Source organism: Cutaneotrichosporon oleaginosum (assembly GCF_008065305.1).
Source record: "Cutaneotrichosporon oleaginosum strain ATCC 20508 chromosome Unknown ATCC20508_contig01, whole genome shotgun sequence".
Lineage (NCBI taxonomy): Eukaryota > Fungi > Basidiomycota > Tremellomycetes > Trichosporonales > Trichosporonaceae > Cutaneotrichosporon > Cutaneotrichosporon oleaginosum.
Window position 1 is genome coordinate 3,491,607 of NW_027072170.1, and position 12,619 is coordinate 3,504,225.

Here is a 12,619-nt window from a genome sequence, read left to right on the forward strand (position 1 = left end):
ATTTACCACTTCTCTTCTCATCGGGCGCCCAGCGCTTGACAGTCGACTTTCGTTACGTCGCCCTTTGTCGCCCTTGTCTTCTTTCGAGGCTGACCGCGGCTCTTTGGCACTCCGCCGACCTCGCGCAGCGTTCAACTGCTGCTTACTCTTTCGCCTTGAACGCACAGCGCCCTTCCCAGTGAGTGTCTGGTTGATGGTTAAGGATCATGTGCGAATCATGAGCATCTTGTCTACACATCACAATGCTCTTCGCGTCGTCATGTTTAAGGGCTGCGTGCACTCGTACACTTTGGGTATGCCTCTGCGGCTGCCCGTTGGCCGTGCGTACGTTCCCGCACCTACAGTACATGCGCCTGATTTGAATCGTCACGCTTCCTGCCTCACATCACGGCTACACGGGGCAACACCTACGGGTGCCAACTCACCTGTGCTATCTTGGTCACCATCGCTACGCCCCCCCGCTATGCATGCGTCAGCAACCTTGATGCGCATGTATATATCATTCCCGTCTTGGTATCATCTGGCTATTCCCACGTCTCTCTCAATTCCATTCAGTTTGCGCAGGCGCACCCCCTCACTCATTACCATCCTCTCTTCGCTCGTTACCACCCTGGCTTCATTCGTTCCCGTCTCACGCCCTTAGCGACACAAGGCTAACCATCAGCCATGCGCCTCCTATACCAGCTTCACCTCCTTGCTTTCATCGCGAGCCTTGCACAGGCCGCCGCCATGCCACCTCGCGTTGGTGTGGCGGCACGATACGCCGAGCCCGCTGTTCAGCAGATCCAGGCGCCCAAGAAACGTCTCCTCGGTATCTGTCTTTTCGGTTTGAGGATATTGGGCGACTGCGACGACCCGGCGCCCTCCACCACCTCAACTATCCCTCTTCCCTCAGCCGCGCCTTCTGGCGTTGCCTCTGGATCCGGCGCTGCCAACGTCACTAACGCGGCCGAGAGCGGCACTGTCTCCGCCTCCGCCGCCCCGACTGTGACCCCTGCCCCGTCATCGCAGGGTCCAGGCATCGATGTTGACATCACCTCGGCTCCTGGTAGCGCTGGTCTTAACTCGACCATCACGCAGGCCCCCTTCGACCCCTATACCTTCACCTACCCCCAACCCGAGCTTCCATCCCAAGCATACTGGACCTCAGACTCCGTCTTCAAAGTGGACGGTGGCTCGTTTATCTCATCATGGCCCACCACCAGGCGATACTCTTTCACCATTTCAAAATCGAGGGGTGCCCCGGATGGCTTCCACCGCATGATGTACACAATCAACAACCAATTCCCAGGCCCAAAGATCGAGGCCAACCAGGGTGACACTCTCGAGATCACCGTCACGAACAGGCTTGATATTCCTCAGGCGCTTCACTGGCACGGTATGCGCCAGATTGGCACAGGCTGGGCCGATGGTGTGCCAGGCATCCACCAGTGCCCCATTCCTCCTGGAGGCACCTTCACCTACAGGTTCAAGCTCGACACTGAAGCCGGTACATACTGGTACCACTCTCACTACGGAAACACCATGGGTGATGGCGTCAGCGGTGCGCTCATCATTCACAAGCGCAACATGCCCATGCAGGAGGGTCGCGATTACGACGAGGACCGCATCGTCTACCTTTCGGACTGGAACGACAATCAGTCTATGGTCATTATGAAGGCGCTGCATAACATGTCCGAGACGTTCCGCGGATCGCCATTCATGGGCCCACCCGACGCGCTGCTTATCAACGGTGTCGGTCAGACCGACTGCGCCAAGGCTCAGAAGGGGGTGCGCTGTACCAGGACCACGATGGCTACCATTAAGGCTCGTGCCAGCACCAAGATCCGTCTGCGTCTCATCAACCATGGCTCGGAGGCTCTGATTCGTTACTCGATCGACCGCCACCCATTGACAGTCATTGAAATCGACGACACCCCTGTCAAACCTGTGGTCATGAATGAGGTCATGCTCTGGCCCGGTCAGCGTATCTCGGTCATCATCACTCTCAACCAGGGCAGGGCCGGTGCGGCTCATTTCATGCGCGCCCGCATGGCGCAGTCGTGCTTCATCACTGAAGAGGTTCGCGAGACCAAGGCTGTTCTGCAGTACACTGGCCTGTTTGGTCTCTCGTGGGGGACGCAGAATCCTGTCGACAGGCCATGGGGCGACCTCAAGGACTCGAAGACTGAGCTGTGTCACGACATGGACGAGTACCACTCGTTTGAGCCGTCTGTTATCGAGGATCCGCCTCAGCAGGCTAATGGCGTATCTGTCTTCAACTCGGCTTTTGGCATCTTCATCGACTACACTGGCGCCAAGTACATCGGGTTTGGCATGAACGACGTCTCGTACACCAACTACATCAACAACCCGCTTCTGAAGCAGATTAAGAACGGCGCCGAGCTCAATCCTCTGCATGTCGCCGCTCACACGTGGCCCGCTGCTGGCGCCTACGACCTCATTCTGAACCAGCACGATCCTGACCCGCTTGCCCACCCTTTCCACCTGCACGGACGCCCGTTCCACATCCTTGCCCGTGGCTCTGGTGCCATCTCGGCCGCAGACCTGCAGCACATCAAGCTCAACACGGTGAACCCGCTGCGCCGTGACACCATGTCGATCCCCGGCAGCTCGTACGCGGTGATCCGCCTGATCACGGACGACCCTGGCGTGTGGCCCATTCACTGCCACATCGGGTGGCACGTGGGCGTGGGCAAGCTGGGAGTGCTTGTCGTGCGTCCCGACGATATCCGCCGCCAAACATTCCCCGGGCCATGGGAGGGGCTTTGCGCCGGCAAGGATCCCAACGAGATCGACTACGTCCGCCGCACGATCGATGGCAGCGTCGATCCCGCGACAGGCCTCGGGCCCGAGGACGACCGCCACGTCGCGGCCGAGATCGCCAAGCGCCTCCCCTACCACCTCAAGCGCCAGGCAGTGCAGTCGAACGGCACGGACTGGTGGGTCGGCAACACGCCGTACGCTGGCAAGCTGCCCGCTGGCCTCGTGCTGTGATCCTGTGACCCACCAACTGCATATTCTTCGCGCCAGACAGTGACCGAGGACATTTCGGACATTCCTGCTCCTCCATAGACCACCACCTTCATTTCATCATACCACGTGATGTGCACATCCTCATCTGTCAATGTCCCGTTAAGGTGACCATGTATTTTCATTTCTTCACGCTAGTCGAGGTCGAGTCAGTACCTGAGTCCCACTACTGAGGCTGCAGTAGTTTGTGGTGCGGGGAGCATACCGTGGGTATGACTGAGGCGGAAGGCAGCTCGAGCGGAGTCGCTGAAGGAAGCAGCCTGATATAAGTGGGAACGCATTCGATTTGGTCCGTGTGATGGGTTAGTGAAGCTGAGCAGAGAGTAGTCTATGCAGACCTCGTCATGTAGCATGATTTGCGAGCCAAGAGATGAATGCCAGGTTGTACTAGGCTGTATTTCTCTAATCTAATCACGATGTAAAGGATCGAGGAGGTGGAGGCGGATGGCACGTGGCTCAAACTGTACTTTACTTTCACAATCCACGCTTCGTGTTGGCTCGATGACCAGCTCGCGCGCTGGCGATCCCCAAGGCCGCAACCGTCCTCTTCATGCAGCACATATCTCCATGATCCATTCTACATGACCGCCCAGTCGTCTCCTACCACCACCCTCAGCCATGATCTCTTCCCGCACCTGGTGGATGCGATTCTCACGTTTGCAGACCTCCCAACTCAGCTGGCCTTTCGTGCGACATCCCACAAGTTTCTCGCCAAGGTGGACGACGTTCTCTTCTCCCACGTCCTCTTCGCACTGCGCCATTTCCCTCCATCCTACGGCGCTGGCATAGACACAGCGGTCACCGTACTCCAGCCTGTACCGCCGTACGCGCGTCTCCCGTTCTTGCCGTGGGACCTGGATGAGTCGCCACCCACTCCCGACGACCTCGTTCCTCCAGTAGGAGATATTCCCGGCTTCGACCCTACGGACCCCGACTCGTATCCATATGCGCCGCTGTCCGAGCGTACAACCTCGAGGCGTGCACAACTCGCACGTGTGCGCGTGCTCGACTATCATCCCTTCCGCGGCACACAGGCTGTCAAGGTTGGCCAGCTGCTCACTGGCCTCGCGGTGCTTCGCCGGCGGCGTCCGCTCCCCTGCGCCACTCACGCCCCATGTGCGGTCGACTATCTCAATCTTACGCTGCCGATCTACCACCGCTCCGGGAATGTTCCATGGGCACTCTTCACAGCACCTCCGGGAGCGCGTCGTTACGTTCTCCAGGTTTCCTTTGACCCATCTCACCCCTTCCTCGGCGAGGCGCTCGTCTACATGGATCTTCGAGACGTGCAAGAGCTTTGCATCGTGTTCACCCCGCAGCATGTCGCACCAAAAGACGGCGTCACGATCGGGCGCCCTGCCTACGACGATGTACCGGCTCTGGGCATGCTTAGTGGGTTCTTGAAGAGCATCGCGCACGCCATGTGGGACATCCGCGATACGTTTGACATCGAACTTGTCGGCCTCGAGCGCATCCCTCCTGGTTTTCTAGGGCTCGAGGAGGGTCTCGAAGGTGATGCGCTGGTATATGCTTTCAGGAAGAAGTGGGACGAGGTTGCCAGCGTGTGGATCGACAACGTGCGTGGCGCGAACAGCGCCTATCGCGACGAACTTCGTCGCAGGGCGAGCTGCCCCGTCAAGTTAACGACTCTCACAGACTGGCATACGCGCGCTTCAAGCGTTGAACAGACGATCTGTCCGATGCTGCCAGGGGTCAACGAGGACGCGCGGGACTTCAATGAGTGGGCGGACGGAAGTCGCCTGGTAAGCGCGGACGGCCCAGACGAGGAAGCCGACTTCCTCCCTCGGGAGCCGTGGTCGGGCCATGTGTCTCAGCGCGCCATAGATTGGATGAAGGCGCATCAGTCGGAGCGAAACGGGGCATGAATGGGGTCATGCCGCTTCAATAGACCTCTCAATCGTGCAGCCATAGGTCATGTGCATTGCGTTATTCTTCCTCGCTATCACTTGCATTGTCAACGCTGAGTGCTGCGAAAAAGCTCGCGCTGTTAGCCTCGGTGAATGCAGTGTCACTATCGCTGCTCTCGTCCGTGTCCTCGGCCGGTGTACGGGGCAGCGCTGCCTTCGTAGCGGCCAGCGGCATTGTGAGGCCCCTCTGTGGCGAGGCCCCCGTTTCACTGTCAAGGTCCGTGAAGCATTCGCTCCCGCTGCCGTGGCTTCGACCCAACCACAATCCGTCGCCGTCGCGGTGCGGACTCGAGTTGGGAGGCCAAAAGCACCAGCGGACTCGCCCTTCGGCAAGTGCTCGCATCATGCCGTCGGCCGCGCGATTGGCGTCAGGACGTGCCGACTTGGCTGTCACTGTGCGTCAGCGGGCGGATCTAGGCATTGGCACAGCTCACTGAAGCCTCGCTCTGTCGCTCGCCCGTCCATGATGTCACCTGCGGTCCATCTGGGGCCCTTCGGCTTCGAAGCGACAGTTGGGCGGGAACCCCCACGCCACGTCTTCTTGGACTCGATATCATCGATGATGATCTCGGGTGCAGGAACGTTGAAGATGCGTTCCAATGGGAGGTACTTGGCTGCAAATGCGATGCAAGCTGGAAGCGATGGGATTTGGGCGATAGGGAGGACAGCAGGGTCAGCAGTCGTATCGACACAAACATACCTCCGCTCATAGCTTGGAGCTCCATTGGGACCAGGCTCGGGCAGACGAGACCAGGGCAATCGACAATGCGCACTTCGCGGCGCTCGCCCCAGAGCATAGTCTGCCAGTGCTTGGTCTTGCCCGGAGTTCTTGATGCGCGGACTCGTGTCTCGCCCAGAAGCGCGTTGAGAAGAGACGACTTGCCCACGTTAGGCTGGCCGATGAGGCCGAATGTGAGAGGGTGCGCATCGGGGTCGTGCTCAGGTGATCCAGCGTGCGGTTGCTCGTACTTGACTCCATCGCTGTGCCCCTCATCGTCCTCGATGCAAGCAGAGGCAGATTCCAGCTCGTCCCAATGCACACTTTCGCGCACTGGTGGCTTCCACGAAGCCGCTGCTTGCGGATCCGCGGCGATCCATGAGGGAGGAGACAACAGCCGGGCATGAGCGATCTGCAGCGCGTCGAGAAGGGCGGCGCGAGCGGTGTCTGGGATGTAGGGGCGATGGCGGGCTTTGCCTTGCCCGTGCAGCAGGGCGGTGTCGTACGAGGACACGGACACGACCTGAGGCTCGAGTTCGCCGTCGCCTTGAGGAGGTCCCGACATCCACCACTGCTTGAGCCAAATACGCCACGCATCAAGAGCCGCAGGATCGACGAGGTCAATCTTGGTAAGGACTAAAATGATCTCACGACGGGGCCGCAGCAGTCGCAGGTAGGTCCGCAAAGATGGTGGGCAGTGAACGGCTGGGCAACGGGCATCGACCAGGAGAAGGATAATGGAGGAGACTTCCACCACACGCCACCTAGGGTCAGGACACCCATCAGTGGCACTCACAGCTGGCGCCAGACTTCAAGGTTCGTTTCGAACGAGCTTGGACTGCGCAGAGGTAGGAAATCCTCTGACGCGTCGAGCCCGTCGTTATCAACCCAAGCTTCGACAGTTTCACGCGCATTTTCGAGCCATGATTGGAAGACTGCTTCTTCATTCTGTTCAACCTCTCGCTTCGTTTGGCCGGGAGTGAACGCGGGGCGGCTGGGGATGGACAACCCTGCGGCTGCTGGGTTATCAACCAGCTCGAGCGGAAAAGAGGCGACCGAGTCTGGAATTGGCCTGGGGATCTCATCATTCCATGCCGCGTCGCGTGTGCGGACGACATAGTCGCGAGGTACGGCAATGAAACGGCTGAATAGCTCGACGCCGTCGTGGGCCTCGGAGCGCGCGCGATGGGAACGGTCCAGGCGAATTCGCCCATTGCTACCATGGTCGAGAGTCTCGACTTGTTCCCCGCGCTTTATAGCGCGCTTTGTCTGAAGCTGAAGCTTCTTCTGCTTGTGGGAGAACGCCACATGACGAGGGCGGGCAGGGGAGGGCATGATGGAGTGGAGCTTGTGATGTGTCGCCACGGGCGTCGGTGTTCGGGGCAGGGGTATTAGGAGTGAGAGAAGTATAAGGGAGTAGCTGAGACGATGTTCTGGCCACTGTCAACCTGTTAGAAAGTGCTGAGTTAGGGCCAAGAGAGGAGAATGGGACGAGGTCGATGAGATGGATCACATGAGTTGATATGGACTCTAGCGACCTCCTACTCGCGGAGTTGATAGTGATGTCACAACTGACTTCGGATCCGAGGTGTTATGTCGATCACTTCAACCACGTGGCAGAACATCGGATCCGAAGTGGCGTGAATCACCGGGTCCGTGCCAGCCTGCGATGCAATAATCGGCCAAGTTAGACATCAACAAGAATAGCGTCAAGATAAATCAGGCGCCGGCATGCTTATAGGTTCAAGAGTCTCACAGCAGCCTTGCGTGTCAGGCCCTTGACAAGGTTGCTTCTGGGAATGTTGGTGCAGTAGTGCTACAGCAGGTGTGCAGTCAGCTACAGCTTGAGACCTCCCATCGCCCACTTGTCGGTGGTGCGCTGAACGGTGGCCGAAGATCTGCTCACGCCTCCAGACGCCTCTGACCCGAAGCTACACAACCTCATACAGCGGCTTTCAATCTTACACGACGTGCGCACGTCCCCACCCGCAGTCAAGCAAGCCGACGCACCTCCCAGTGCGGGATAAACCATCTTTCGGCACGGGTATACCCGTCACACCCCGCTCTCGACATATAATCACCCTCCGCAAGCTGATAGTAGCTCGGCATCGGTTCACAAACGCCTCGGTACATCATGCGCGTCGACCCATCGTCATCACTGGTCGTTGGCTCAGAACCTATCCCTCTCGAGCAGCTTGTCGCGGTCTCCCAGTCAGCGACGGCCGGGACCGTCATCAGCACCATCCCCGTCGTGCAGCCGTCCGAGTTGAAGCCTGGTGAGGCTTTGGTGAAGCTTCTCTACTCTGGCGTTTGTGGGAGTAGCTATCACCAAGCCTCTGATCATTGGGAAGAGGGCAAGGGACGCGTCCCCCGCCCGCTCATTGCTGGTGATGAGGGAGTAGGCACGATCATTGCGATCAACGATGTGACCTCGCGCTTCCAGGTGGGCGATACGGGTGAGTCCTAAAGCGTGACACCTTCTAATCGTAGTGGGAATCAAGTTCGTTGCAGCGACGTGCAACCAGTGCGCCCTTTGCCTGGCTGGCTTGGAGATGGTCTGCCCACAAGCCAAATATACCGGAAGAAGCGTCAATGGCACATTCCAGCAGTAGTACGTGCCTCCATGTCAATCAAAGTCATCCTTCTAACCACCAGCTCTCTCGCATGGACATCCCAGCTGACACCGATTCCACCACAGATGAACTTGGCTCATGCAGCCCCCATCCTGTGCGCTGGGGTTACTGTCTGGCGAGCTCTGAAAGACTCGACGGCCAAAGCTGGTGACTGGGTGGCAGTGGCGGGCGCGGGCGGAGGCTTGGGAAGCCTGGCGGTTCAGTACGCAAAGTACCTCAGCATGAGGGTCATCGCCATTGACAGCGTGGCCAAGTCTTCGTTCTGTTTGGACGAGCTTGACGCTGACGCTTTCGTCGACTATGCTGTTTCCGACTGGGTGGCACAGATAAAGCAGATCGCGGACGGTGTAGGCGTGCAGGCGACTATCTTGTGCTCCAATGAGCCCACTTCGTATCTCTCCGCAACCGAGTATCTTCGCCCTACCGGCAGCGCGATGATAGTCGGCCTCCCGCCGACGGGCTCGCACGTCCCCGTCGACTGTCGCAACGCCGTGCTCGGCATGCATACGGTCCGTGGGTGCTTTGTGGGAACTCGCAGCGATGTCATCGACGCCTTGGATGTTGTTGCTCGTGGCTGTGTCGTCCCCAAAGTCACAGTTAGGCCCTTCTCCGCCATCCAGGAGACGTACGACCGCATGACAGACGGCTCGCTGTGCGGGCGCGTTGTGGTAGACCGTGAGTGCTCGTTTACCTTGCCAAGCTGTGCTGATCACAAGTATGGAAGTGATCGGAGTCGCTCTGGCCTGGCTCGTGAGCTTCTTGGTGGGATGTCATATCTTACATAGCTGTAAGATGCACACACAGCAAAACATCAATATGGCGAGCTAGTGCTGCGGACGGAGAGGTCGAAGGGCGACAGTTAGGCACGAGGTTGTATTCTATGCATTAATGCACCGAGGGTCATTTTACAAAAGCATAAACACGGAAGGCTAGTAAGCGGTGCAGAAAACCTGGAAGATATAGAAAGTGCGGAACGGTGGCACGGCGGATTGGGCGATGTTGATCGTACGCCACAGGCCGCAGTTACTGAGCCGCTTGGGTGTTGCGCCTCGGAGATCCTTAGAGTAGACTGGGCCGAATTGGACAGGTGACGGTATGTATGTCTGGGCCCGCCGTCCTCGCTTGGGGCTACCGCCCCACTTCATAAACACATCCGGAGAGATGCTCCCAAGACAACACCTCAACTGACTCATCCCCCTAGGTCTGCGACATGAACGACTTGGAACGAACGAGCGACGACGAGTGTCCTCCCTATCGCGAGGCGGAGACGCCGACGCCCGAGACACCGCCGACGCCCGACATTGTGGACCATGAGGCGCTCGGTATCGGTAAGCAACCTGATGACCTCGCTAACCCAGACTTCGCCGAGGTGGACGTCTCGGGCCCAGATGGCGAGACGCGTGCGCGCGTCGCGCAAGACGGGACCATCGACATGTGGTTGACGGTCGACGCGGACAAGCCGCTGCCTCCAGTGCCGTCGTACCCGCCCCCTCCTCGGCGCCAGATAACGCCGCCTTCCAATGACACAGAATGCCCCCCGCTCAACATTGTCATCTTCGTCGTCGGGTCGCGAGGTGAGATGCGCCACGGCAGCGCTGACACCAGGCGATGTGCAGCCGTATCTGGCGCTCGCGATCAAGCTCATCCAGGAGAGCGGGCATCGGGTGCGCATCGCGACGCACAGCGCCTTCAAGGATCTAGTCTTGGGCGGTAATGAGCACCTACGCGAGACGAAGTGCGGAGACCTGTCTGGCAAGCTTGAGTTCTTTGACGTCGGCGGCGACCCCAAGGAGCTTATGGCGTTCATGGTGAAGAGTGAGCTGCAGTGCCGGCGCCACTGACGGATCGCAGATCCCGGTCTCATGCCCGGCTTCGAGTCTCTGACCAACGGTGATATCACTTCCAAGCGCCGTATGGTCGGCGTCATGCTTGACGGGTTCGGACGCTCGTGCTCGGAGCCAGACCAGCAGAATGGGGCGCCCTTCGCCGCCGACGTGATCATCAGCAACCCACCTTCGTTCGCCCACGTCCATGTCGCAGAGGCACTAGGCCTCCCGCTGATTGTTTCGTTCAGTATGTCTCTCCTCAACTCATCTGACATTAGCCATGCCATGGTCGCCGACATCGCGCTTCTCCCACCCGCTCGTGAACGTGCAGCGCTCAAACGCGGGCGAAAGCGTCACCAACTATCTCAGTTACGCCCTGGCTGATACTCTGTGAGCCGCTGCTGTTCAGCGCTAATCTCAGGATGTGGCAAGGGCTGGGCGACATCGTCAACCGCTTCCGCGCCAAGTTGGGCATCAGTCCGCTGTCGGCGCTCACAGGCCCCATGTCGATTGAGCGCCTCCGCGTGCCGGTCATCTATGGCTGGAGCCCCAGCCTGTTGCCAAAGCCAGAGGAGTGGCGCGAGAACATTGGTGCGTCGTCAAAGACGAGAATTAACAACAGACGTCGTGGGGTTCCTCACCATGCCTACGACGATATCGTACACGCCGGACAAGGCGCTGTGCGCGTTCCTAGCGGCAGGCCTGCCGCCAATCTACATCGGTTTCGGGAGCATCGTCGTCAAGGACCCAGATGCACTAACGCACACAATCCTCGAGGCGGTGAAGAGGAGCGGTGTGCGCGCACTCCTGAGCGCAGGATGGAGCGATCTTGGCGGCCTCGACATCCCTGACTCGGTGTTCGTCATCAAGGGTGACATCCCGCACGACTGGCTGTTTGCCGATGGCCGCGTATCCGCCGTTTGTCACCACGGCGGCGCCGGGACGACAGCGGCCGGTCTCCGTGCAGGTTTGCCAACGATCATCGTGCCATTCTTTGGAGATCAGATGTTTTGGGGGAACGCTGTCGCTGCGGCGGGTGCTGGCCCCACGCCGATCCCACACAAGAAGCTTAGTGTCGACACATTGACAAATGCAATCGAGTTCGCGCTGTCCAAGTCAGCGCGGGCTGCGGCAGCCTCGATTGGCGAGGCCATTCGAGCGGAAGACGGAACGCAAGCGGCCACTGCGAGCGTTCACCGCCTCCTCCCCCTCAAGGCAATGCGGTGTGACGTTGATCCCTCCTGCTCGGCTCAGTGGTGGTGCAAGAAGCATTGGATGCGGCTCTCAAACGCCGCTGCTGGTGTCTTGATCAGCAAGAAGATTCTCAAGTGGGAGGAGCTGCGGCCGCTGCGTGTGGCTGAGTACGAGACTGGACGCGTTTTTACAGAGCCTCTAACAGCCACGTCTGAGTCGCTTCTCTCCGTGATGGGGACAGGGGTGGTCGGCTCGGCTCAGCTGCTGAGCAAGCGACCGGTGAGTAGCCAGCCGAGAGAGCTAACGCCAGGACAAGGGGCTTACGAAGCTGACATGGGGCATGGTCAAAGGAGGTGGGTGGTGATGGTGCTCAATCTGACGGCAGGTGGCGAGGTGACCAACGCCATGTACCAGGGATTCGACAACCTCCCTGGGATGATGGGAACGCGCGTGCGGCCTCGTGCGCATGTCACTGGATTTGGGCAGGGGCTTTGGGAGGGGAGCAAGGGTTTGGTGCACGGACTGATGGACGGTGTGACAGGTCTGGTCACCGAGCCCATGGACGGTTATCAACGCGACGCAAGTGACCTCAACGTTTGGGAGCTGACAACAGGGAGCTGGTGGGGCGGTCGCAGGCTTTGGGCGTGGTTTGGGCAATCTCTACTTCCGACCGATGGCCGCGATGCTGGGCTTTGTCGTTCTCCCGACCCAAGGAGCATATCGCAGCATTCGGGCGGCCATGAAGAAAGGCGGGCCACTCATGCCCGCTCGGCGCGCGGAGAGTGACAGCGCTGCAGCCGCGCTGCCGGACGATGAGGCCGGCCGACTCGTTGTTCGCTTCCGTGATGCGACCTCGTCGGAACGAACCAAGGTCCGTCGACATGCCGAGCGGATGCGGCAGAAGGAGCTCGCCGTGGCGAACACCCAGGAAGATCTCACACCTGAGGAGACGCAAGAGGTGGCTGGGCGTAATTGGTGGAAGCAAGCTATACCACCGCCTAGGCTAGAGCGACACTCTCGTACGCCCAGCGTGTCAGCCGAAGTCGGGGATCGGTCCCCAACACCCTCGCCTACAGAGAAGCGCGAGTTCAAGCGTGACAGCCTTTGCGTGGACTTGAAGGCTCTAGACTTGCGGTCTGTGAGCCCAGTACCACCACCTTTACCGCCACGGAAGAAGGCGTAGGACCCACCGCAGACCAAGGCGCCACGGAGACGGTTGGGCCAAAGGCATTACATATTGTTCGACGTACGCAGCTGCGCGATGGCGGATTCGAGAACCATTGTACA

General features: G+C 59.3%; 5 protein-coding genes across 5 annotated transcripts; 4 read left to right on the forward strand and 1 right to left on the reverse strand.

The window, feature by feature from the left end:
- Window positions 1-729: 729 nt before the first annotated feature.
- COLE_01403 (uncharacterized protein) lies at window positions 730-2,997 on the forward strand (the record flags this gene model as incomplete). The annotated part of the gene is made up of 2 exons (XM_018424902.2): window positions 730-1,770; window positions 1,807-2,997. The coding sequence occupies 2 exons, from the start codon at window positions 730-732 to the stop codon at window positions 2,995-2,997; spliced, it is 2,232 nt and encodes a 743-aa protein (XP_018282911.2).
- Window positions 2,998-3,614: 617 nt separating this feature from the next.
- COLE_01404 (uncharacterized protein) lies at window positions 3,615-4,919 on the forward strand (the record flags this gene model as incomplete). The annotated part of the gene is made up of 1 exon (XM_018421648.2): window positions 3,615-4,919. One exon carries the CDS (start codon window positions 3,615-3,617, stop codon window positions 4,917-4,919), a length of 1,305 nt encoding a protein of 434 aa, XP_018282910.1.
- Window positions 4,920-4,980: 61 nt separating this feature from the next.
- Window positions 4,981-7,014, reverse strand: COLE_01405 (uncharacterized protein; the record flags this gene model as incomplete). The annotated part of the gene is made up of 4 exons (XM_018425052.1): window positions 4,981-5,354; window positions 5,396-5,575; window positions 5,662-6,443; window positions 6,476-7,014. The coding sequence occupies 4 exons, from the start codon at window positions 7,012-7,014 to the stop codon at window positions 4,981-4,983; spliced, it is 1,875 nt and encodes a 624-aa protein (XP_018282909.1).
- Window positions 7,015-7,813: 799 nt separating this feature from the next.
- COLE_01406 (uncharacterized protein) lies at window positions 7,814-9,097 on the forward strand (the record flags this gene model as incomplete). The annotated part of the gene is made up of 3 exons (XM_018420119.1): window positions 7,814-8,135; window positions 8,170-8,290; window positions 8,335-9,097. 3 exons carry the CDS (start codon window positions 7,814-7,816, stop codon window positions 9,095-9,097), a joined length of 1,206 nt encoding a protein of 401 aa, XP_018282908.1.
- A 425-nt stretch (window positions 9,098-9,522) lies between these two features.
- On the forward strand, window positions 9,523-12,515 carry COLE_01407 (uncharacterized protein; the record flags this gene model as incomplete). The annotated part of the gene is made up of 10 exons (XM_018419730.2): window positions 9,523-9,640; window positions 9,671-9,886; window positions 9,918-10,127; window positions 10,164-10,385; window positions 10,417-10,528; window positions 10,560-10,729; window positions 10,761-11,611; window positions 11,643-11,685; window positions 11,718-11,911; window positions 11,946-12,515. The coding sequence occupies 10 exons, from the start codon at window positions 9,523-9,525 to the stop codon at window positions 12,513-12,515; spliced, it is 2,706 nt and encodes a 901-aa protein (XP_018282907.1).
- Between the last annotated feature and the right edge of the window lie 104 nt (window positions 12,516-12,619).